Source organism: Erpetoichthys calabaricus, chromosome 1 (genome assembly GCF_900747795.2).
Source record: "Erpetoichthys calabaricus chromosome 1, fErpCal1.3, whole genome shotgun sequence".
Classification (NCBI taxonomy): domain Eukaryota; kingdom Metazoa; phylum Chordata; class Cladistia; order Polypteriformes; family Polypteridae; genus Erpetoichthys; species Erpetoichthys calabaricus.
The window spans coordinates 207,986,801-208,014,751 of record NC_041394.2 but is presented as its reverse complement, the minus strand read 5'-3'; the positions used below and the strand labels follow the sequence as shown (position 1 = coordinate 208,014,751).

At 37.1% G+C, this 27,951-nt stretch overlaps 1 protein-coding gene across 1 annotated transcript in view; it reads left to right on the top strand.

Annotated features, from left to right (window-relative positions):
• The window catches only part of LOC114658995 (dedicator of cytokinesis protein 4), a 432,716-nt gene extending 405,745 nt beyond the window's left edge, over nucleotides 1-26,971 (top strand). The window contains 4 exon segments of the mRNA XM_051928746.1: nucleotides 1,303-1,375; nucleotides 17,477-17,596; nucleotides 19,553-19,614; nucleotides 24,633-26,971. Coding sequence (XP_051784706.1) covers nucleotides 1,303-1,375; nucleotides 17,477-17,596; nucleotides 19,553-19,614; nucleotides 24,633-25,061 — 684 coding nt within the window. The 3' untranslated portion in view covers nucleotides 25,062-26,971.
• Nucleotides 26,972-27,951: the final 980 nt, after the last annotated feature.

Here is a 27,951-nt window from a genome sequence, read left to right as displayed (position 1 = left end):
ATTTGTACAGGTTTAGACTTTGTCTCAGTTATTTATTCTTCCATTTCTTTACTGTTTCTTGGATTTGTTCTTTTTGGCAGTATACACTTTATTAAAGCCATCTAATATTTGTTGTGCTGTATAGTCTACTTACTTTATATCAGTTTTATGATATGAAAATTTACATTGATAAAATACTGTCAGAATTTTTTTAAAGTACTGAATGTAGCTTTTCTTGATTGAGCGAGCAGTGGTATCTTATGGTTCTTATAACTGACTTATTAGCCGTGCAAAACATCATAACCCTTTTTATAGAATGTGTAGAATAAATTTACACAGTAATTGATTATTAAATGACATTAAGCTAGCCTGCACTGTTTAGTTCTGCATTTTTATATAAAATTCCCATAGATCTGCAAGATTTTCATGTTAGGGTTTTATACATGGCGGCACGGTGGCACAGTGGTAGCGCAGCTGCCTCGCAGTAAGGAGACCTGGGTTCGCTTCCCGGGTCCTCCCTGCATGGAGTTTGCATGTTCTCCCCGTGTCTGCATGGGTTTCCTCCGGGTGCTCCGGTCTCCTCCCACAGTCCAAAGACATGCAGGTTAGGTGCATTGCCGATTCTAAATTGGCCTTGATGTGTGTGTGTGTGTGTGTGTGTCCTGTGGGCGCCCTGCCCGGGATTGGTTCCTGCCTTGCCCCCTGTGTTGGCTGGGATTGGCTCCAGCAGACCCCCCATGACCCTGTGTTTGGATTCAGCCAGTTGGAAAATGGATGGTTTTATACATTGCCAGTTCAGTTTTTCGTGCAGTATTGCACTGATTTTTAGTTAAATATTACACAATCACATTAACTTTTTATTTTCATGTGTCTGGTGTTCATTGAGTGACATTATAAACAATGTGCAAAGCACACAACTATACATGCAGTATACCCATGTATTGTATAACATATTTTGCCCCTTTTCTAGTTTTTGTTACAACTGCTGGAGGAGGCATAATACAGGATCTGATGGCTGAAGGCAAAAATAAGCCCAGTAACACCTCTTAGCCACCTGTGGTGGAATGAACCAGTAGCTAAAGATGCTGCAGGGTAAAATGTCACAGAGAGAATGGGCAACATTAATCATAGCATCCACTCTTTACTGCCTCTAAAGATCAGTCCTGCAATACTGTTGTGGTTATGTATCTTGTATCTCTTGAACTGTTGGTTCATATAAACTCTTAACCATATTGGCTGTAGAAATTAATTGACCAAATAATCATTTCTACAGAAGTGCGCTTTTATTATTTATACCAAAAACATGTGTTATGTCCTTCACAGAGAATGCTCTCTCACCCACCTGGAGAAAACTGCTTACCAAGAAGTGACCCCAATCTTGCAGCACCAGAGAAAGGTATGATGCATATACTATTGCTAATGTCTTTATACAGTTTAAATATTGAGGCATTGTCATTTGCAATCATTGACTTTCATGCTGTATGTACTATACCACTTAATTTTGACATTTTCAACTGGAAAGGATACCAAAAAAAGAAATGGCATAATAGCTAATGTTAGCAGCTGATTTTTTTTTTGTGAATCAGTAGTTCAAGAAACATGTTCTATGAAGCAGCCTTTTGATGTACCGAAGAATTATTATCTTAACTGGATTTTTATAAAATGGGGGGTTTATGCCTTAACTGTTTTGACCTTTTGTAAAAAAAAGACTGATGATTAATGTACACCTTTCATCTCCACCATCTACTAGTGCCATTGTCTGCCTTGTGGACCACATCCATGTTCACTGAGGTCTGCTGGACACCTAGTCAGATGTTAGGGCCATTGCGGATGGTACAAAGAGAAAATGTCGGGTGACTTACTGTCCTTACGTTGCTTTTACACAATCTCACTCACAGCCTAAAACAGTTTAAGTTAAAGCTAGATAGCTGTTTAAGTAACTGAATACATGCATAATTTGACTCAATATATAATTTGTGCAAGACTGGCACAGCAGTGTAGTTGTTAATACTGTTGCCTCCCAACTCCAGGAGACTAAGTTTGAACTCCATCCTGGTTACGTTTTGTGCAGAATTTGAACATTTTTCCAAGTGTCTACATGGATTTTCCTTCGATGTCTCAAGACACGCAGGTTAGGGTAACTGCTGAATTCTACACTGTGAGTGAATGTAGGTGTGTGCGTGAGTACACTCTGTAATAGCCTAAATAAGTGGATAGGACTGTCAAGCTTTGTTGGGCTGAATGGCCTGTTCTCGTCTAGAGTGTTCTAATGTTCTAATACCGCTTCCAGCATTGGATTCCCACCTGTTTGTCCTGGAAGTTCCTAGGGTGACTCTTGTTTCCCCTTTATACTCTTTATTACATTGACCATAATAGATTGCACCATATCCCATACATTTACTGCACTTTCCGAGTTGACTGCTACTCTTGTTTAAAACTTCTTTTACATCTGTAACCCAGGCCACTAGATGGAGCACCAGAAGAGGCAAGTGAAAAAGCTACAGATTTATTCATGTATTATAGTGGATATGTCTAAAATAATAAACAAAGTAAAATGAGTTAGTCAAAAATACCATTTCTACCTAAGTAGCAGTTCATCTTGTGTTATATGCTTAATTCCACTGTCTTATATTGATTAGTCTCTGGGACGGCTTGGTTTTTGCTCCTGCGTGTCCTTTAAATGGATTGATAGAAACTGGCAACAAAGTGGTAGAAAGAAGGAGCAGCATGGGCGCTTACACTTATTATGGCTCTGTAGCCCCTGACACACCTCATGTTCCAGTGGGGTGCAGCATTCACCAATGAAATGCTTTGTTCCTGCCAGCATTTTCTCCAGTTACAAAGGATACGCAAGTGTAGTTTCAGACAAACGAGAAAGAAAAGATGCACAGAAAATGAAGCCGTAAACTGCTTCTCTAACAGTCTCGGCATTCCCCCTGGGGATAGAGGCTTATAAGGTGTAAAGTGTCCCGGCAGACCTGTCCCACTCTGGTCAGCTCTCCCTTTTCCCTCCCATAGAACACTCAACAGAAGTTCTTGTCTGATCTAGTTGGGTCATAAATGTGCCAGAGCAACAACTGGTTATACAGTTTTATTCCCTTTGAAATACATTCCCTGTCTGATTACATTTTTAAATAATATTTTTGCACATTAATATAAAAAGAATTATGAATCTCTATGCTAGATATTATTCTCCATAAAACCACCTCGTGCCCAGTGATGGTGGAATTCTGCCCCCATAAACCTGACTTGGATTAAACAGGTTTAAAAATGAATGGATCCGTGGACAGATAATAAATTGCTGTATAGACCATTTTGGAATGAGTTCTTCAAAAAGTAAGACAAACTATTTGCTGAACAATGCCAAACAGTGGATTTACATTACGCAGACAAAAAAAAAACATTCTTCAGCTTATTTCATTCAATGCCATGTTTTGATATACTTGTCTTTATTAAGCATTTGTCATCAAATGTCCTGTGGTTTGAAAACAAGATTATACACCAGATAATTACATTACAGAGGAAACCATTTTTTTAATTAATTGGATATCCAAACATTTAGAGACAAAAGGGTGTGGTTTGTTAACAGTATTATTGTTGAGGAAGCCATTATACACAATATATGACAGAAATAGCACCGAAAACTTTGATATTTTTTGCTGATATAGTGTATTGGTTAGTTACATTTCAATCTTTAAACAAAATTACACCAGTTTATTATGCTAATGTGACCGTTCATATCTCACACACATTGCATATATTCTTTTCTTTATTCCACATTCCTTTGTCAGTTTAGATAGATAAATAGAACTTTATTTACCCCCATGGGGAAATACAGTAGCTCCTTAAATAAGTAAATAACTAGATACACACACACACACATACAATGGTCTGAACACACTAGAATGACTAAAAAGGAAGGAAATTAAAAAGAAAGAAATGTTATGACTTAACTGTCACAGTCACAGTAAGACATTATGCAGGCGTATTGCTGTTGGTATGAAGGAGCCCCAGTAGAGTTTCTTGACAAACCTCTGCTGAATAATTCGTTGGCTGAAAGTCCTCAGTGTTAGTGCGCCAGACAGAGGATGTGCAGAATTGTTCATAATGGCACGTAGTTTTTGTTTTAACTCTCACCTTTGCTACTACCTTCAGGGGATGGGCCTTTCTTGAAGTGATGTTACTGATCCAGCACACCACAGTATAGAAAATCACAGTGGACATCACAATGTTTTAGATGATGTAAAGAATGTAATTACTGACATTAAAGGGAACTAAGTTATATGAGCTTGTTCTGCCATTTCTTATATAATTTCTCTGTGTTGTAAAGCCGGTCCAACTTGTCATTAATGTGGAGATCCAAAGCTCTTGTAGGAGTGTACCACCTCTACATCAAGTCCTTGAATAGCGACCACACAGAGGTGCTCTTTGGTGCAGCAAAAGTCAGTAACCAGTTCCTTAGCTTTGTTAAGATGCAGACAATCCTCTTTGCACAAAGAAACAAACATTGCCACCTTTGTACTCTGTCTTAACCCTATACATACAGAATCAACTGATAATTTCTGCAAGTGAAATGACCTTGGGTTAAAATTCTAGTCTGATTATTTGTTAGCATAGCACAAATTAAATTTTAGAGTTTGAGTTATATTCATTGTTGGTGTAGGGGCACTGGACTGTTGTGATCAAGCCCACAGGAGGGATTACTTTTTCAGAACAATTGTGGATTATTTACGCTTATTAATAGAGCAGAGTTTGACATCCTCTTTATATAGCACAGTATACAGTATGCTCCCTGGATCACTTTGAATTAAGCCAATGCTTCAAGTAACAGTCCTTTACATTCAGAATAAATCTTGCACTAGGTCATCTTATTTTCTTGGTTCTTACAATCATGGTTTCTCTTTTCTGTCTAAAAAATCATAGCTTCAGCAGGCAGTCAGTACTACTGCAGTGCAGATTCCTTAACATTTCTAAAGCAGGTGAATGGTAAAGGCAATGCATGGCAAAGATGCTTATGCTATCTGAGATTTCTGCCCATGGAAAATTAACATCCACCTTAATAAAAGCATAATTGTCTCTGTGTCTGTCTGATTGCTAAATCTATGTCATTCCAAAAAGATGGTGCATCACAAACATTTTTATTAATACAAATGCATTGCATTAGTTATTTCAACAGATGGTGCATTGCAAACATTAACACTGCTTTTATGAACCCTATGCCGAATGGCATATAACAAAGACATAGGCTTTGCATGGTGCACTGCTGAGGTCTTCATTGATTACTCAGATTTCAGCTTATGTTAGACAGGTACCACATCTAGTATTAATATAATTTTAACTTTGATAGAATTACAGACATAAAACAGATAAACACTTATAGTACTTTTAACATACCGAAGTCAATAGGCATGTGGGTGGCAAAACTTTTTTAACACTAATTTTTAAGGCACATGTGTTTGCGTTTTTTGGTCAAAACAGTTGATACGGTTCTCCTAAGAATATTAGTACACCTTTTTCTCTCCAACTTATATCACACTTTACATGATTCATAGTGCATGTGGGGCTAAGAGTGGGATGATTTTAGTACCATGGTTAGAACCTTCAAATCACAGAAACAACTGAATATCTAGTTGTATTATGACAGTGGTCTGCTGCCAAGAGCACTTCACAGAAGTGTGTAGCACTAGATAATGAGGATTGTAAGCATGTGTCTGTGTTTGGTCACGGAAAAGTGGGATTATGCTGTGTTTTTTTTTTTTAACTTCAAAATAGTAAGAATGAATGTGACTTCTCTCCGAGTGGCAATATTTGGATTTTATGCCATCATTAAAAATTCTTTGGGATATATCACCCCATATCTGGAGGCTCTATTTAGACTTGAATGTGTTCCACCTGGCCTGCTTCCTTACCATTTTATAGTGACTAACACTTTAAACCACAACACAACCCATAAATTTCATCCTGGGACCCCCTTTGTGACACACTTCTGCCTCCAATGCCCCAGTTGTCTAAAAAAAAGTATCCTCTTTAATAAAATCCCTGTGTGCGTCCAGGTGTCCGTGTGTGTGTGTCTTCTGGTGAAGCGCGCATGCACAGGGCACGGTGCGATGCGCGATATTACTGTCAGAGAAAGTTGCAGGCGTTTAACAGAAATACAAACCAGTATTACTGTGAGAGGAAATTAAAGGTACACAATATAGTGACGCATATTACAGCCACATACAAGCCAGTATTATTGTCAGAGGAGATGAAAGGCATATTACCGACGCGCACGCCTGTATTGTACAAGCCAGCAGACGTACAAGACAGTATTACTGTCACAGAAAATTAAAGACACACAATACACAACGGCAGCCCACGAAGAACGGTCAGCTCTGCAAGTAAACATCAACAAAAGAAAGGCTGAAAGAAAGAAAAATACGACCAACAAAAAGAATGACGTCAAAGTCCCTTGCCATTTAATATAGACTGTTCCTACTAATGTTTATGCACTACTGTTCTAGCGCCCATTATTGAAACGGGCTAAATGACGAGTAGTATATAAACAATTATAATTTTTCATGATCTTTTAAGTTATCTTAGATAAAGGCACGAATCACATTTACAAATCATAATAATAATAGTACCGATATGCATTTTGTTACTCAGTATTGTTCCATTTTGTCTGGTTCACATTATGACATGATGGAATATGTAATTATGCATTACAAATGGCTAATTATAAATTGATTAATTACTTAACATAATAAAGTGTATATCATTGTATGTCTTTGTTAGCGCCCATTTCTGGTTCCAAAAGTTGTTTTATAAAGCAGCTTTTCTAGAGAACCAGAGGATTTGATGTGGAAAATGTTGATTTTGTAGGCAGCAGATTTAGGATTAATTAAAGTGAAAATAGACTTACTGTAGTAAGCTACTACACAGACAAATCAGCTGTCTACATAAAATACTTAAGTATAAAGTAACTTTAATTCGTCCACTTTCTAAACCCCCTTTCTTCAGTATAGGCTTTCAGAGAACCCAGATTATCCTCATTGAATGTCAGTAACTTAATACTAGAGGGAAAATGACAAAAGATCATTTTAATATTATAAATCAAAGGTGCCTAAAGCCATGCTGAAATTACAAAAATACTTATACCAGTAAAATTAATACTTTAGCCTTAGCTACAGCAAGAGAGAAAGCATTTAAGAGGATCAAAATCTGTTCCGAACAGCAAAATAAAGTAGAACCACATTTCACTAAATAAATTAAATAGAATAATCACATTCTCATGTGAAATGTAGGCATGTGAAACTTAAAAAAGATATGTTTCTACATGAAGATTTATTATTATTATATAATATTGCATTCACAAAATTCTTAATCCATTTCAGGATCATGGGGGCCTAGTCTCCGTGTGGAATTTGTTCATTCTCCTTGTGTTTGCATGGACGTTCTCCTGGGATATCCAGTTTTCCTCCTACACCTGTGGGTGTTTGGTTAACTGGTGATTTCAAATTGGCCTCAGTTGATATGCAAGTGTGGCTGCGTGCATACGTAGGCCCTGTGATGGATGGCCAGGGCCATTTCCACACCTAAACCCAGAAGTGCTAGAAGTTCATCCAAAACCCTCCATTTCCCCTAAATTGATTGTAGTGGACTAGAGATTGGTTTTATATGGTATGTTACAAGTTCCTGATTTAAACTTTTCAATAGAAAAAATAAATCGGTAGAGTTAAGTACGGCTGTAGTACTTATATGATTCTATATGTGGGTTTCTCTTTGTTTTTTATCATGCAAAATTGACATGTGGGAGTTGCTGACCATTTTGGTTTATTTTCACAGTTTAGTTTTTGTATTTTGTTTTGTTCCATTCTTTAGTTTATGTAACTCAGGAGACATGTCCAGGATCGACACTTTTATGACATAAGCGCATATACCTGTAGTGACGCTATTAGTATGACAATGGTTCCATGCTTTGGTATCCCCTGGTTGGATAAACTTTAAAGATCTTTAGTGATAGTGTGCAACTCAAGTGCCAGTTTTCATTTCAATTTTTTTATCTCCTCTAGGCTTTGACTCTGATCTTTGGCTTGTCGCTGTGCTGTGTCCGCTTAACTTTGATTCTCATCTAATGTTATTATCTCCCAGTCTTTTCCCCAGTACCTTTTCCCTTTTATACCTCTGTTATGTTACGAGACAGCATCTTCAGGGATTATTGTAAGAGACAAGAAGAGACTAGCGCATAATAACACAAGACAAGAATAATGGTTAAGACCAGTCCAGGTCGAAACTGGGAGATCAAAAAGAAGCACAAATGAACACAGCACAGCTCCAAACCAAAAATTAAAGTCAAAGTCTCAAGGAGATCAAAAGACTGAAACAAAACCAAGAACTTTACGTATTTGAGTTGCAAACTGTCGCTAAAGTTCTTTCAAGTTTATCCAACCAAAAGATACCAAAAAACTGCCACTATGCATATAGTGTCACTACTGCATATGTCACAAACGTGTCGATCGCAAACACGCGTCACTTAGAGAAAAGAAATGAATGAAATGAAACGAAATACAAAAAATAAACTTTGAGAAAATCAAACCAAAATGGCTAGCAACTCCCACAAAACAATTTCAAGTGATAAAAAAAATAAATAAATAAAATATAAAGACGTATAGAAACATGTAATTACTACAATGAAAATGATGGATGAAGCTGTTGTGATGTGTAGTTTCTGTCTGTAAGTTTATTCTAACTTGAGTTTATAGATTTATTTCTTTAAAGTTTGCAGCATCAGTCATAGCCGTAAATAATGATAAAGTTGTTGCACTTCTTCAGAGCACAATCTTACTTATTTTTAAGAACTATTAGAAATAATCCTCATCAAAACAGAAGGTAAACTTTGTAGTTCAATAAACTAAAAATGTTTAAAATGTATGTTATATTTAGTGTATTTAATAGAAAAACAAAATATTGACTGTATTAATTTATATTTTACATAAAGTGTCATTATGGGGGTGCAGTGGTAGCACTGCTGCCTCACAGTAAGAAGACCAGAGTTTATCTCCTGGGTCCTCCATGCATGCAGTTTGCGTGCTCTCCCCGTGTCTCCCCGTTTTCTCCAGGTGCTCCAGTTTCCTCCCACAGTCCAAAAACATGCAGACTATTACCCTGTTCAGGGGACTGTTCCTGCGTTGCACCCAGTGCTAGCTGGCATAAGTTGCAGCACCCCCGTGATCCTGATCTGGGTTAAGTGGGTTAGAAAATGATATGACATGACCATGTGGCATCTGTTCTCTGTCTGAAAATGACCTGTGGCCCTCCAGTGAATATCATAAAGAACATCATTATAAAGCACAGCAGACCCAATGCCACTCCCCACCACCACAAAGGTGCGCACATCACTTTTCCTGTCCTCAAATTTTCAAATGAACATTGTGCCCCTGAGAAATACACAAGCAGAACAAGAACAAGTTTAAAAAGGTAATTAATAAAGATTAGCCTCTTTAGTACAAAACCTGGGAGCTGTTGTACCTTTCCAGAGCTGGCCACAGCTAGTTTAGGTAGATTAGTGTCTAAAATAAACATTGACTGTGCACTTACCAGTATACAAAGTGCAGACTTCATCCAACATGTATTATTCAGAATAAAGGAACCTATATACGTACCTGCGGTGGGTTGGCACCCTGCCCGGGATTGGTTCCTGCCTTGTGCCCAGTGTTGGCTGGGATTGACTCCAGCAGACCCCCGTGACCCTGTGTTCGGATTCAGCGGGTTGGAAAATGGATGGATGGATATATACGTACATAGTACACAAACTGATGGCATATCAGTTGTGATTTTTTTTCTAGTGAATAGCTTAAAAACTATGCAAAATTATGCCTAATGAGTCATAGTTTTAAAATGTAAAAGGCAAACAAAATAACATTTATTGAGACATTCAGAAAGCAGTCAGGAAAAAATGAAAGTTATTCCCTGGGTAAAACTGTGGTAACAGCTTTGCTGTATGCCGCTTGAAAAAATAATGATGCAGCTCATTATGATTCTAGAGAGATGCCCGTTTCACGGTATAAACATCTCCTATTCCTGTCTGCCATGGTGAACCAATATTGTATTCAGTCCAACTAATCAGTTCATCTGAGGTACTCATGGCTTTGACTAGATTTGAGGTTATTGAAAATAGCAATCATTAGTGAACTACAAACTTTGGTAATATTAATACAAAGCTGTATGTATGGTTGCCACTGGGCCATAATGCATTATAGAATTCCATGTTGATAATAAATTAACTTTAAACTTAATTATTCCAATAATTATTTATTATACAGGTTCCTAATTGTTTTTTAATACTCCTTACTATTTAATCAACTTGAAAAGGTTATAGTACAGCTTTCATCACCTAAAATATAACTGCAGCTACTCTATCATCGGAAATTAAGGTGCATTCAGGCATGTGTTCAACTCTCAGGAAGCTTAAAGAGACCCAGCTGAACTGTTGGCCATAAAGCGTAATGCAGTACTTTGATGTATGATGTGGCAGCTCCAGAAGGAAATATTTTTTGGTACTGGATGACTGACTAAAAAGACACCCCTAATTCTCTTGATCAGAACGAGAACAGAAATATTTAATCACAGCTGCTGTCCACATCAAAGAACATCACTTGCCAAGTGAAATAGTTTTCATTCCTTCTGGATGTGATGGTAACTGCTAAAGCCACTGCAGACTCTGAGATTATTGCCCTCCATCTGTACAGGGTTGGAAGGCTGCAGAATATTTTCTCAAAATTTCCCCAATTCTCACTTTCCATTTAGGGGAGCAGCAGAAGCAAACGTAGTTGTAGAGAGTCCAGAAGGGCAAAACACACCGCCATAAGATACGGAAGGATAGGGATGGGGGCACAGGGAGGCAGATAAAGACCACCACTTCTACAGCTCCTATCTCTCCAGCAATCTAGGAGGGGAACGGAAACCAACCTTCACCAGCCAATAGACTACCTGAGACTCCTTCTACTTCTGTATACCACTAATAGTCCCACTATATACTGTGTGTGTGTATATATACAGTATATATATATATAATTATTTCCTATAATTTTCTTTAAATATATTTCTTGACATTTAGTCTCTGCCAACTTGCACTCTTAGCAAGTCCTTGACTTATGACAAACACTTATCTTTGCTTGATGACAACTCACTTTATAAAGAGTGGCCTCACTTTAACTTCATGATGATGAAATCATACTTATAGACTGAATTGTTTAGATACGTCCGCTGAACAGTATTACTTAAAAGACTTGACAAGAGATTGAGCCTAGGTTCTTCTGCATTAGCTGTCATTTTCTCAGAATCAGCAACTCTCCCAGCAAGTCTACATGATATTATAATGCTGCAGCTTGCTCTGCTAATTTGAGTGACATGGTTGATGACATCTCAGTTGACAGGCCATCACTAGTCATTTCACAATTTCAGAATTTGTTTGTGTTCCTCTTCTTTGTGAGTCACTCAGTAAGAGGGAAGGACATTGATTCTGACAGAGTTAGTTGGGCCGGCAGATACAGTATAAATTGCAGCGTGGACTGTGTGGGAAATTCTGATGTGGTTATGTAGCTGTGCCGTGGGAAGCAGTTTCTGCATGAGAATAAAAATGGTGTGGCACTTAATTAACACCCAGAAATAGTTAATCACTAATGAAGTGTAAGCCCACACAGTAGCTGTAGGCTCCATTCAGTTTGAAAAGTTTTTAATATGCTCGGCAGTTAATCTTGTGGCTTTTTCCAGGAGCCTTGGCTTCAGATATATTCATCTTATACTTAATTGTGGGCACAGCACAGTGGTGCATGGCTACCTCACTGTTCCAGGTGCAAATCTCTGCCCTGTCACTGTCTTTGTGGAGTTTGCATGTTGTCCCTAAGTAAAGTGAGTTTTCTCTGGGATGCATCCTGTGCAGTGTTTCAAAGATATACGTCTTAGGCCTTACTGGGGACTCTAAATTGGCTTAATGTGAGTCACTGGTTTGGTGCTGCAAGTCTCAGGCTGGAATGAGTAGGGTTTGGAAAATTGATTTGTTTTATCATCATCATGCTGTGTATTATTATCTTGTGATGGTTTGCTTTGAAACACTGTAAAATAGGCCTACAATATAATAAATTATTTGGCCAGCCAGATATGAGGGTGTAATTTATGGGTATACTATTTCAATATCTGTTAAAAGCAAAAGCCAATAAAACTGGCATGTGTACAAGACAGATTTTCATGTTTGCTTATAAAATAACACCAAAATGTATCATTTACTTTTTAGCATTATTAATCATCTGGACTGTTCATAAGAGTCATTGGTAGGGAGTTTACATATTTTGCTTAATGCCCAGAACTATAGACGTCTACTTCTTATTAACATGATGATAAAGGTAGAATGTCAAAGAGGAGAAATTTATATACAGATAGTGATGAGGCTATATGGTCTGAAGACCATGAATTGAGTAATGCGTTTATATGTTCTGAAAGATGAACACTAATACACTCACTGAGCAAATTATTAACAACGGCTGTATATACCTGTTTATACAAGCAGTTATCTAATCAGCCAATCTCGTGTCAGCGGTGTAATGCGTATAGTCAGTCAGATGCAGGTGAGGGGCTTCAGTTAATGTTAAAATCAAACACCATAAGGAAGTAAAAAAATGTGATCTCAGTAATTTTGACCGTAGCATGATTGTTGGTGCCAGATGGGCTGCTTTAAGTATTTCTGCAACTGTTGATCTTCTGGAATTTTCATTTACAACAGTCTCTAGAGTGATATGCAAAAGAAAAATCATCCAGTGAGCGGCAGTTTTGCAGACAGAAACGCCTTGTTGATGAGAGAGGTCAGAGGACAATGGACAGACTGGTTCATGCTGACAGAAAGGTTTAGATAACCACTCTGTACAACTATGGTGAGCAGAAAAGCATCTCAGAATGCACAACATGCCCACCTTGAGGTTGATGGGCTACAACAGCAGATGACCACATCGAGTTCCACTCCTGTCACCCAAGAACAGAAAGGTGAGGCTGCAGTGGGTGCAGGCTCACTAAAACTGGATAGATAAGGACTGGAAAAATTAAGCCTGGTCTGATGAATCTTTATTTCTGCTGAGGCACACAGATGGTAGTGTTAGAACTTGATGCCAACAGTATATATTCATGCACTCAACCTTCCTTATGCGAAAAGTTCCGGCAAGTGGTGGTGGTGTAATGGTGTGGGGAATCATTTTTTGGCACAATTCAGGCTCATTTTTTCCATCTAATCATTGCTTGAATTCCAAGGCCTATTTGAGTATCTCTGATGGCTACTTCCAACATGATAATGCACCATGTCACAAAACAAAGGTCACCTCAAACTAGTTTCACAAGCATGACAATGAATTCATTGTTCTTCAGTGGCCTTTCCAATTACTGGATCTGATCCCAATTGAACACCTTTGGGTTGTGGTAAACTGGGAGATTTGCAGCATGAATGTAGAGCTAGAAAATCTGCAGAAATAGTGTGATTCAATCATGTCAACATGGACCAGAATCTTAAAGGAAAGTTTCTAAAATCTTGTGAAATCCATGCCAAGAAGAACTGAGGCCTATTGGGAGCAAAAGGCGGCCAACCCAGAGTTAGTATATTATTACTAATAATTTGCTTAATGAGTATATATTGCAGTCTTACAAAGTACTTTCTATTACAAGGCATTAATCAAAGCACTTGAATGTAAATAATAATTTTCCAAAATTCATGCTTACAAATTTTCAACTGTCCAAAAGTAAAATAATAATAAATGTAAACACTACAGTGTGTTTTTTTATTAATGTTTATCCCTCATGTAGGTTGAGGATAGCAAATATAAAATGAGGTGACAAACCATTTTCTAAACAGATTGAGTAATACATAACTTTGAAAAAAACAAACTTTTTAACAGATATCAATTTTAACTGAGCACTGTACACCTGGATAACCAGACGATTGCCATGAAGCAAGTTACAAGTGCTTTCTAAAAATCAGCACCCTTTTTGCTGTTATATTATTTTTTTTCTCCCATGCTTTATTTCATAATCTGTAATTTCCATTTACCTGTCTCCTTGTTAATTTGTTACATCAAATCTTATTTTAATATAGTTCCTTTTCCTAACTATCACACAAGCTGTCTGTCTATTCTGTACTTTCTATTTCATTATACACCGATCAGCCACAATGTTAAAGCCTCCTGCCTAGTATTGTGTAGGTCCCCCACGTTCCACCAAAACAGCTCTGACTTGTCAAGTCATGGACTCCTCAAGACCTCTGAAGGTGCCCTGTGGTATCTGGCACCAAAACGTTAGCAGCAGAACCTTTAAGTCCCGTAAATTGAGAGGTGGGGCCTCCATGGATCAGACTTGTTTTTCTACCACATCCCATAGATACACAATCAGATTTAGAGGTGGGGAATCTGGAGGCCAAGTCAACACTTTGATCTCTTTGTCATGCTCTTCAAACCAATATTGAACCATTTCTGTAGTTTGGCAGAGTGCATTACAGTAATCCCTCCTCCATCGCGGGGGTTGCGTTCCAGAGCCACCCGCGAAATAAGAAAATCCGCGAAGTAGAAACCATATGTTTATATGGTTATTTTTATATTGTCATGCTTGGGTCACAGATTTGCGCAGAAACACAGGAGGTTGTAGAGAGACAGGAACGTTATTCAAACACTGCAAACAAACATTTGTCTCTTTTTCAAAAGTTTAAACTGTGCTCCATGACAAGACAGAGATCACAGTTCCGTCTCACAATTAAAAGAATGCAAACATATCTTCCTCTTCAAAGGAGTGCCTGTCAGGAGCAGATCATGTCACAGAGATAGAGAGAGACAAAAGCAAACAAATCAATAGGGCTGTTTGCCTTTTAAGTATGCGAAGTGCACAAAGCAGCTCACACCCCCTCCGTCAGGAGCAGACAAAGAGAGAGAGAGAGTTTGTTTTTCAAGCAAAAATCAATACATGCCCTTCGAGCTTTTAAGTATGCGAAGCACCGTGCAGCATGTCCTTCAGGAAGCAGCTGCACACAGAAGGTAGCAACGACCCTATCGTCTAGGTGTGCGAACAGCCCCCGTGCTCACACCCCCCTACGTCAGCGCAAGAGAGAGAGAGAGAGAGAGAGAAAAAGTAAGCCGGGTTTCTTCTCGGCCATCTGCCAATAGCGTCCCTTGTATGAAATCAACTGGGCAAACCAACTGAGGAAGCATGTACCAGAAATTAAAAGACCCATTGTCCGCAGAAACCCGCGAAGCAGCGACAAACCCGCGATATATATTTAAATATGCTTACATATAAAATCCGCGATGGAGTGAAGCCGCGAAAGGCGAAGCGCGATATAGCGAGGGATCACTGTATTCCATTGAAAGAGGCCACTGCCATCAGGGAATACCATTGCCATGAAGAAGTGTACATTGTCTGGAACAATCTTTAGGTAGGCGGTATCTGTCAAAGTATCATTTACATGAATGCCATGATCCAAGGTTTCCTAGCTGAACATTTCCCAGAGCATTACTCTGCCTCACTGGCTTGCCTTCTCCCCAGAGTGTATCCTGCTACCATCTTTTCCACAGATAAATGACTCACATGTATCCAACCATTCACATGACCAAAAGTAAAACATGATTCATCAGACCAGGCTACTTTCTTCCATTTCTCCATGGTCCAGTTGTGACCCTCACATGCTCATTGTAGGTGCTTTCAACAGTGGACAGGAGTTGGAATGGGCAATCTGACTGGTCTGCAGCTACGCAACTCCATATGTAACAAACTATACTGTGTGTTCTGACATCTTTCTTTCATGGTCAGCATTAAGTTATCAGCAATTTGTACCACAGTAGCTCTTCTGTAAGACCAGACCAGACGGGCATGCCTTCAATCCCTACACACATCAGTTACTCTTGGGCGCCCGAGACTCTGACGTTGGTTCACCAGTTGTCCTTCCTTGGGCAACTTTTGGTATGTACTAACCACTGCATACTGTGGGCACCCCACAAGACCTGCCATTTTGGAGATGCTTTGACCCAGTTCTCTAGACATCACAATTTGGCCCTTGTTAAAGTCACTCAGATTCCATGCACTTGCCCATTTTTCCTTCTTCAGAAAATAGCTGCTTACTTGCTGCCTAATATATCTCACAGCTTGGCAGGTGCCATTGTAACAAGATAATCAGTGTTATTCTCTTTACCTGTCAGTAGTTTTGATGTTGTGGCTGATTGGTGTAAATGTATCCATTGTTGACTTTTCCATCTATTTATACAGCTTCTTATACATCTGAATGCACATCTTGTATGAAGTGCTTTTTTCATCATCTTTATTTCTGAAGCATCTTTTCCATTTACGCACCTGTCTCCATCATTCTATTGTATTGTATTATGTAGTAAATTTCTTTTTTCTATATTCACTCTTTACTTTTATGCATCACGTTTTTTGTTTTGTGGCACAGTAGTTATCTGCATCAAGTGTCCTGGGTCTGAATCTTGCGGTCGAGCATCATTTGTATAGGATTTGCATGTTTCCCCTTGTTGTTCCAGTGTGAGTGTCTCTGTGACCCCCTACAATGAACTGGCATCCTGTTCTGGTCTGTTCCTGCCTTGCATTCAATGCAGCAGAAGCTGACTATGGTGTCCTCAACTCTGAAATAGATTAAGTGGGTTTGACTATGCTTTGTTAGGTTACATTTTCTATTTATTTACTATATTTACAGTGCCTGTCTATTTTAAAAAGCATTATTTTACCTTTAGGTAATGCTTCTATTTATTTATAAAATGTACACAGCAAAATGTGCCTACTTTTTACATCATTATAGGTTTGTGACATAAATCATGTAAAAATGGTAGAGAAAATTTTTTTTTTAAGATTTTAACAAATATGCCATTCTTGTGTATGTTCTGTGGTAATCCTGACTGCTCCTATAACCCAATTAACTTTGGGAGGAGAAAATGCATCTGTAAATAATATCTGTACAAGTGTTTATTGACTCTGTACATTGTAATCTTATGAGTCAAACTGTATTTATGGTAATAAGTTATTGTCTTCTCCAGCTAAATGGCATCTATTTAAAGATATTGTACTTAGAATTCTGTAATTTAGAAAAAAGTTTTACTGTTGAAGCATAGAAAAGTAATGTTCAAAATATTACCAAAGGAATAATAATTACCAAAGGAGTTTTATTTATACAATGAATGTTTATGTTATAGTATAAAAAATAATCTTTGATGGTGATGCTCTTTTAGTCCCGTAGGACTGCTAGCTCACCATTAAGGTCCCATGTACACTGCTTTGCAGCTGTTCCATGGTCTGCATATTGTAATTAGTCCCTATGTTTAGAAAGCTATCACCATGTTAGATAATTAATATTTATATGTGCTTTTGTTTTCAGATATTTATTTTATGAAGCATCATTTTGTCTGCGCTTCCAAGTGTGTGCTGTTTTTCTGGTTGTATTTTCCCCTTTACATTTACATTACTGGGCTTGTGTTGTCTGTTACAGTAGTAAATCCCACACCAAGCAGTTGGAGCCTAGATAGTGGTAAAGAAGCAAATTCACAGGTCACAGAATGTGTTGGAAAGCTGGTATCGCCTCCTGTACCACCTAGGCCTCAACACCAAGGTAAAATAAAATAAAATGAAGAGAAAAATTGCAAACATTATGTATAAAAACTGAAAGTTGCAAAATCTGTGCCAACATTTTGTTCACTTTTGCTATCCATATGTTTTTTTGGCGCACTAATCTTGGTCACACTTCTGATGATCTGGAGCTTTATTGGGAAGCCAAAGAGGCAGGGTCAGAGTTCCGTTTTATATATTTTAATGTTTGCTTTGAAACTTATAAATATATTTCATATATACATATACAAGTTATTGGTTTGGATATATGGTATTACTTTGAATGCATCTGTTCAGATGTATACATTAATTGAGATACATTTGGGCTGATATATATATATATATATATATATATATATATATATATATATATATATACTGTGTATATATATATACTGTATATATATATATATATACACTGTAAAAGCTAGCCCGGCCATAGACAGACACGACACCAATGTCCAAAACACACAGGTTTATTTACAGAAATATTTACAATTGATTCCTCCCACGCTCACACTATTCCTCAGTCCTTCGTCTCTCTTCGGCCACCTCCACTCCTCCCTCGCAAGCTCCATCTTCCTCCTCCCGACTCCAGCTCCTCGAAGGGAGTGAGGCGGCCCCTTTTATCATGCCCCGGATGTGCTCCAGGTGCTTGGTGATGGTCTTCTGGCAGCACTTCCTGGAGTGGCCGAAGTGATGCCCTTGCACCCGGCAGCACTCCGGGCGTACACAGTTCCTGGAGCGGTAGCACTTCCTGGTGTGGCGGAAATGCTGTCCTCCAGGGCTCAGGAACCATCCAGGCAGCCCCTTATCTCGGCCACGGACCCCCACTGGGTTGAACTTCCCAGTTCCGTATCCGTGGCCCTTGATGGAAATCAGGGGGGCTGCCCTCTTGCATCTAGGGAAGATATTGCCCCTTTCCCAGTCCTTCCCTGATCCAGGCGTCCCGGTGGGGCAAGGTCCCTGGCTGTCTGCTGCAATATATATATTAAAGAATGTATCCAAAACAATGTCTATGCATTTACATACGCACATACATATATATGTATATACTGTATCTACACATATGTTCACTAAGTCAACATATATATGTATATATCTGTAAATGGATCTATTTAAAGCAATATATATATATATATATATATATATATATATATATATATATAATAAAAACAGTATACAGATATTTAAAACATTTATACCATCCAGTATATACAGAGAGATATATAGAAATAACCAGTATTTTATAATATACAGTATACTCAAACCAATGTTCCTCAATTAATATGTACCATATATCTATACTGTTCTGTACTATATTTACAAAGTAATCTTTTTTTCCTGAATGGCACTTATAAATATATATATAATTTATGTGTGTTTGTATATACACAAAGACATATGTAAGTAATTACGGTGAATACAACAGTGATGCAATTTCAATTGTATACATTTAGGCAAATTCATGTTACAACATTCTGTAGTTTATTTTGTAGAGAGGAAATTGTACAATATGATAAATTCCAAATCAACAGTATTTGCACTAAGTAAGTAAAGTGTAGGAAATTCATAGTTTAAAGCAGTTTTTAAAGCAGAGTAGAATGTTTCCATGTTTGGATTAACATCCAAGGTATAGTCAATTAATTTCTTTATTTGTGTTTTCTGAGAATTTTCTTACCACAGTTTTCTCTTTTATGTATTTTAAACCATTTAGAACAAATTGAATTCACATTTAAAAAGTTCAAACATTAAATGCCTTTCGGTAGTTAGACTTCACAGTATCTGTGAGTTGTGGGAGCCCCTTTAGGGTTCTTGGTGGACCTGGTTGGTAAACTAGAGTGAACCATTTTGTGGATTAAACTTAGAGTATTTTTGTAATAAATATGCTACCTGTTTTATCGAGAAGAATTTACTGTATAATCAGTCTACAAAGGATTTGTTCTTTTTTTTTGTACAGGTTCACCAGCAAGAAATATAAGGTCTCTGTCGCCAGTTGCCACTCCAAGATCACCACAAAAGGTAAATTATACTGAATTAGAAAATGTGAATACCAAAATATAAAAAATATATTATTACACACACATACAAAGGAAGGTTAGACTCCTCAGTACAAAGACCAGAGCCAGTACATTTATTAGTAACCTGGCTGATAAATAAAGTGAGCACACTAATATTCTTTTCCATTAAATATTCTTTTGAATTTTAAGAATAGGCTGATCAAAAGATGAACAAGTTTGAAAACTTTCAGTTTGCTATATGACACTCCCTGATTTAAATTATTCATTTTCCTTAGCTTTATTTAATAGTTTTTCAGCTCTGTTTTGAAAATTTTTAAATTAAATTCTAATTTTCTTCTAGAGTTATTATTATTAAAATTTATTTGTAAAGTTTCTACACTTTTTTGTTTTTTACTGGCACCACCATTTTGTGGGTTTTTACCTACTATCCCCTGGGTTACATCCTAGATATTAATTACGTGTAACATCAGTTAAAAGGTCACCACTGATGTCTTATTTCTATCCAAGCCTGCAGATTAACAACCTAAAGCAATTAGTCTTATCAAACTTCATGTTTCTTCATTCTTTTGTTTTAATCTTTCAGCAAGTAATAATAATAATAATAATTTATAATGCTAATAGACTGCTGTACCGCAACACAACACTGCTTGGGCGCATACACCATCAGCATGGCACTGCCAGATCTAAACACTAGCGTGCCAAATTGCTCGCATACTAAAGTGACTATAGCTGCAGGTGGAATTCCCATTTTACTTATGGTGCCAAGCAGTTGTGTGTTGTGGTGTAGGAATCTATTAGCCAGTGAAAGCTCTGTGAAGAAGCAGACGTCTGTTACGGTTCTGGCATTGTCCAGAAACAGCTCTATAAGCTTTGTGGCCACAGACTCGGAAAGTCTTTGCCCTGGGTTGTAACTCAAAACACAGTTCTCAACAAAACATTGCAAGATCTCCGAAATCACAGCAAATCTGTTGTTTTTCATATGTTCTGCACGGGTGTCTTTGTTGTCATAGTGCAAATGCCGCATGATAGTCTCAGAGCGGCCACGGGATATTGTATCTTTGTTTGCCGGTGCCACAAACAGTTCTGAGCACGCATCTAGCATAGAACCAACTGTGGACATTACTGCTCCTGTGAAATGAATGGAGATAAACACCATCAACTCAAAGAGGGAGAGGCAAGTTTGTTTTACCACGTGAATGTCACTAACAGAATAAAACTTTCACAAGTAGCCAAAATTTACACCGGTGTTACAGACTCAAATCAAATGTACGTTTTTATTATATTACAGTAATAATAATAGCCGCTCACTACTCAAAACGCAGAGCACCCAGACTCGAACCCGGAACCTTTTGGTTATAAGGCAGCAGTTCTTACGTCTGCACCATCCAAGAATACATATCAACTTCCTGTCAATTGACATTTGAGCTTGGGTTTTAACTCATTGACAGCAACATGTGAATTGAATGATTTTTTTTTCTTTGGTTATATTCTTGAATAAAAGCGCACGTGTTTAGTATTTCGACTAAAGTCTTCATATATTATACACTTCACATCATTATTAGTGTAACATGGAAAAAGTTTCTGTTTTAGGTATGTGTTCAGTATTTTTTGTCTCGCATTTGTTGTCATCCTACACTTACTCAGATCATTGTAGACAAGGAACACACATGAAATGTATGTATTCCAAATAACAATATATTATTTACCCTATACAACTCCAGGCATCTCACACCATGATAAAGAGACTTGAGCTGGAAAAAGTTTACGACTGACTTCAACTCCATCATTTGGATGGGATAGCAGGCTGCTTGCTACTTGTACTCATCGACACATTCGCAAAACAAAAGACGCTGATGAGGAGAGGTGTGAAGGAATTTATGGTGGCCTGGGATTACGAGTTTTTTCATAGGCTTCAGGGATTCTAATAATAATAATAATAATAATAATAATTCATTTCTCAGTACTCAAAGCGCTATCCACACAGGGGACCGGGAAGCGAACTCACAATCTTCCACAGTTTCCTTACTGCAAAGCAGCAGCACTACCACTGCGCATTCTAGTGTTAAGTTAGCCAATTAACCCTTACGGGTAATCGTATTTTGCTATGTTTTAATATGTTAATAGGAGATAACCCCACTGTTATCTCTTCATAACTGGAACAAATGTTTCATTCCCAAATATTATATAATATTCTGATCTTAAATAATAAAACACAAACAAGGAAGAATCAAAAAATAAATGAAATAAGTTATAGAAAAAGCAAGAACCTTCCTGCCTCAATGCACCTACCTGTTAGAGCTTGAACCCCTGTGTGCCTGCCTCTTCAGTGACATCAGAAGCATTTTCCATTCTCAAAACCTTCTTCCAACTCAACTCAAGTTGTCATTTTTCTATTACTTGTGTATCTGAGTTATGTAAGCGTGTATTGATTAATTCTTATCTACTGTTTTCGGGAAGTCATTTTTTCATTCTTAATCTTATCTGTTTGTTTTGTTTTTTTCTTTCAACTTTTTCTTTGATATCTTGTGAAGCACTTTGAGCTACTTTCTTTATATGAGAATGTAGAAATGCATGTTGCTGCTGTTATGTTTAAACAATAGATCCTTATTCTAAATTATATTTCACAAATATAATTTTTTATCAAGTAGCAGATTGAGGTCTTTCTTTAAGGTGTTTTCAAAAGAATTGTGAAGAATGTTTGCTAAGGTTAAATCATTAGTTGAATTAAATAGCCTAAAGGTTAAAGGGCAAGCCCAAATTTGCAGTATATAAAAAGTTTCCTTTATTATTTACACCCTAAATTATTAGTGTTTTGTTAGTTTCTCCTTTGATAAATTAAAGCTTGAATGCAATATAATGCAAGCGGCTACCTTGTATATCATGTCATGTGGCACATGCATCACATACCTAGAAACCACGCAGCCTTATATTCACCAGACATATAATAATGGCAGTGTCAATAAAATTCAGACCTACAAAATGGCAACTTCTTGAAAAGCAAACATAAAACGGCACACTTGTAGGAAAGCAAACATACAAAAGGGTGCTGAAATGATATCTCCAGGAAAACAATGAAAATATAAATAAGTGAGCATAAAAATTAATAACCTGACAAAAGACTTCTGTCTTGTGGTGGTTTAAACATCAACCCTCCCATATTTGAGTTACCTGCTGGCCTAGCCATGGAGTCCTGGGCAACCCGCTTGGCTACATGGGAAGCTCTTACAATTTGTACAGCCTGAGCTCTGTATAGCTCTTAAAGCACTGAGTCTCACAAACATCATACACACTGTCTGATAGCTCAAGGGGCACTATGTTCCCATTCATCCCATTAAGAGAGAGTGTGTGTGTGTGTGTGCGTGTGTGTGTGTGTGTTGGCCCTAGCTCTACTGACCTTTTAAAAGGGGCAACATTGTCCCACTCTGTTTGCAAGGAAGTCAAATAATGATTTGACTTCGGAGGGTGAAGTACCTGTATATGTGCTGAGACACTGGCCTTTAAGTGGCAGCTCTATCCCAGCTATCTTGCTCCCCTCTAGTGGCATAGGGCACTTCTTTGTTTACTCACCAACATATCATTTTAACTCACCACCTGAAGGTTTTGCTTACAGACCACCTGACAAAGTTGACCGCTCTCAGTGACATCTGTCAGACCACAGGTGTGCAGTGCTGCACTGTGGGACTGTTCTCTGATTTTTTGCCATTCAATTCCATGGCACACTTTTGCCAGATTGGCAGAACCTTTACTTTATGCACATATATATATATATTATAGATGCCCACCATATATTTTGTAAATGTTATAGTTTTAATATGAATTTGTATTTTGAGATTTTCTAAATATGTGAATTTAAAAGCTACTAACTGCCAAATGTTTAACAAGTAATGCAATTCAATTCTCACGCCATTGAGAATATGTTTTCTTTTTTATTTTTTATGTAAAATAAATTCTTTTGTTCAGTAGGGGGCACAATAGTATAAAATATAGTCATTTTCCATTAAAATTGTGTTAGAAACGGTTTAAATGTTTGCCTTAGACTGATGCTTACTGCTATTCACTTTTGTTTCTTTGTGTATTTCAAGTTTCAGTAATATGACAACAGCATTTACAATACAGTGGGAAAGGAGAAACATGAAAAATACAGCCAGAAATTCACCATTTTCTTTATTTTCTTCCCTTTTAAATATGCCATATAAACTTTAGTAATGCTGACCCATTAAATATTAAAAAGAAAGAACATTTGTTGTTGTTTTTTTGTTTAGATTTCCATTATTTTTTTTTATCAAAGATTCTTTCTAAATTATACTTCAGAAATGTTTTGTTAGTTTTTATATTTTTAAATTTCCTTTTTTTATTTTACTTCCTAATATAAAGTGTTAAGGAATCATTTGATTTGTGGCATCATAAGATTTGATGGACCCTGCTGCAAAAAGAAGATTTTGATTTTCCTGATTGGAAATTAAATTAAATCTGATTAAAAATGAGCACCGTCAATGAGATACCTCAAGGATATTTATATATTTTCCATGTACTTATTTTTAATCTACATAAAACATCAACAGTTACAATCAAGCTTTACAGAGTTGTAGGAATGATGACACCATCAGCCTTTTCAGTTTCATGTGGCATACCCAAGTATGGTAATAATAAATGAGGTCACTGTGGGGTCCCCCAGCCCAAAGGGTCCCAGTTCAGCTACCCTGCTTACACTGCTTAGAGTTCCAGCAGTGCATAAGGTCACATATCTAATGAATTTTTAAATAATGCACTCAGATTTTCAAAATGAAAAGTATGAATTTATTTACTGCAAAAGGGCATTTTAGGGGTATTCTCCATTTAAAAAATTAATGTAATAATCATAATGTAAAATAATACAAGTGTTATTTAGAATTGTCTTGAGCTTCTCCAGATGTTGTAAGGCTGTTCATGTGACCAGATGTTTATGTTCAAAGACATATCACGCCTTGCAGTTCATGTTCTCATAATTCTTCTACTGCTTTGTAACTCCTATTTTCACAGAGCTCTGCGCAGTCCTTCACGCCGTCTCCAACAGAGTGCCATACCTCAGGCCTAGTGTCCAACTCCCCAGGTCTGTCAGGAAGTTACAGCAGTGGGATTTCAACACTGAGCCGCTGCAGCGTATCAGAAACATCCGGAGCAGAGACACAGCCGAGTGATCACCTTCTGACCACGTCAGTTTCTAGCGGTTCTGATGAACTCATAAGAAGGGAGATCAAAACTCCTCCTCCTTACAGTGTCTATGAGCGATCCAACTCCAGGCGCCCAGTGCCTCTACCTCACAGTCTCTCTGTCCCCATCAACTCGGATCCCCCAGCTCTCCCTCCAAAACCGCATCAGCTCCGTTCTAATAAACTGGAAAATGATGGCAAGAGATGTGAACAGGTTTCACGGCCCAGGCCGTTGCCAAGAAAAGTTTCTCAGCTATAGTACAGCATATTGTTAACAGCTGGAACATTTTGCACTTTGTTTTTTGTAAAGGAGAATCATTTAAAAAGTTATTACTCATTTATATTTTGCACCGACATCCAGTACCTTTAGTCTGGTAGGGCACATTTTGTATTATCCCCTTGGGTAAGACAAGGTACTGCTAAAAATTTAATCAAGACTTGTGCTTAAAAGCAAATCTTTATTAAGACAGTTATCATAATTAGCTCCACATAGGAATTTACAACAGGGTTTTTTTTTGCCTTAAACATTTACAAAAATAGTTATATGAATTTTAGGAAATTTATAATCCTTCATCATGACATTTTTAGCCGTAAAAGTCAAAAATCTCTCTTAACACAGTGGCAAATCTAAAGGTGCTAGAAATTTCTCATTTGTAATGAGGCATAGCATAGAATCTAAAAGTTCACCATAAAATAGCTGTGTTGAGTCATTCAGAGTATTGTGCCAAAGGAACTCTCTCTCTCTCTTTCTCTCTTTTTTTTTTTTTTTTTTTTTTTTGTTTCTCTGTCTCATAATAAATACTTTAATAATAGAATCTAGATAACTGGAAGTGATCTACTGAAGTAAGATTGACTTATACTGTGTTCAGTGCTACGTGTTTTTTTCCCCGTTTTGTGTTTCCCTTAAACCTTTATCTCTAATTGCACGAGGCCTGTAAAAAAGCAATAGAAACACTGTCGTTCTGGACTTGAGATCATTTAGACAAAGCACAAATGGGTGTGGCAATTGACTGCGGGAAGTGTTTTTGAGCCGGGTTCAGGCAGATGTGCCAGAGCAGCTACTAAATGTCGAAAACACTGACGGATCTTGTTGATCTCAAACTGACTTGACTGCCAGTGCCCATTGCCAAAAGTGGATCTCTTAGAATCGAATCTAACGCATTCAGCTTTCGAGTGCTTTTGTCTCCGTTCTTAGGTGAGCAATGTTTAGCAATTTGTTTGTAAATTCCAGCTATTTTTATTACTTGTACGTGATTTAAGAAATATTGCAGAGAGAATGTACTGTAAATTGAATTTTGGCTTTACAGTATTTGAATAGTTGTGGGTTCGGTGTACCCATGGTCTGAAATTGTTTCATTCTTAGCAAAATTTTTATATCTTAATGGACTGTGTATATTGATTGCTTAATTTGAATAAAGTGGCCAGTTTTGGAATACTAATTACATCATTCTTAACATGTTTTTTTAATGTTTTTTTGGTGAATTTTCAAATATATGCCAGACATGGTTAATTGTGAGAAAAGAAGAGACTGTATATTACACTATGAGATTGTTGTAAGTATGCCAAATACTTTATGTAATTCTCTTGTACATAACGTGTTTTTAACAAAATGTAGCCATATTGAATTTACAGCTTTGAATGTTGCAAGAGCAAAGTATAATTATAAATGTTAAATATTTATATGTTTTAATGTGATTAGGTTAAAAGGAACACATTAACAGCATCTAATGCTTTCACTTCAGTAACAACTTTTGAGGTCTAAATTTTTTTCCGAGGTTGGGAAGAATTTAGTTTTTTGCAATTAATAACATCATGTTTATATTCATAGCATAAAAATTTTAAATGGTATGTAATTTGTATTTTGCTAGAAATCATATGATACCACATTGTTTAAAAAGAAAAATCACAATATTCCTTCTATTTAAAATTTGCTTATTATTTCCCAGGGTTGTACAAGCTGTTTGTTGTACAAATAGTGTCAAGTATAGGTTCTGTCAGTGTTATTTTACCACTAAAGCCATGTTTATTTGGTGACTGCACACTGTAGGAAGGTGTTCTGTATGTGTTTATTTTTATGTTTTCAGAATGCACATAATGGTCTATTACAAGAATTTAAAGTTAAATCTGGTCTGAAAGGACAGAATGGAAATAAAATAACCCATATAATAACTAGTGTTATCTGATTATGTTCTATTTTTTTCTTACTGTTATAAAATATAAATATTCTCCACTTCTTTGGATATGATAAAGACTATTATGGGTGCCCAAATATGGTCCCTAGGCTCACTTTGTCTACAGTTTCCTTCTTGCAAGTTTCAGTCTTCTGTTCATTCTCAGTGTTCACAAAACTCCTTGAAGTCTTTCCAGTTTTTAAGGCTGCTGCCTTATTTTGCCCGGAGAGTATTTGTATTTGGAATGTTAATTCCTTTAACGCCCCTGGTTTTATTATGAATGTGTCTGCAGACATCATCCCTGAATATTATTCATTACCTGCTTTAATATATACATTAGGTGTTGGCACATCTTACACAAATTTAATTGTCAGCTTTACACAGTTGAACCAAATTTTTGTGCCTTAACAAATCTCACTAAGCTAGTAATAAGCCTTATATCACTGGCCTTCCTGATAACTCCTGCCTGGCTCCCCTATCACATCTTGTACTTTCTCAACCTTTACTGTTATGTACCACAGGATTCACAAATTTGAAAATGGTTGGAGAACTCGAACAAGAATCAGATCAGTAGTCTGCACTTGTCTGAACAAATTAAAGTCTCATCTACCAAATCAGCCTGGCCCCAAAATCAAGAAGCAGGCTTTCTGCCTGCATAGGCATAAAAAAACTGGAAAAGGCTTTTTAAATTCAGAAACTTTGTAAGGGTGTGAAGAACTGTAGAAACCCCTGGCCCAAACTGTAAAAGCATCATTCCTTCATATGATGCCATAAATATGATTTGAAAAACAAGAACAAATACAAAAGCAGAAGCAAAAAAGTCTCATCTAAGTCTTATGAAGATTAGTAAGAGGTACAGTGTCCAAAGCTAGACAACAGCAAACAATACCAAAAACATCCAGGAAAGTAATCTCACATTACTCACAATCCACATAATTCAAGCCATTCAGTGGTATACTCAAAGATGTGCAAAAACCT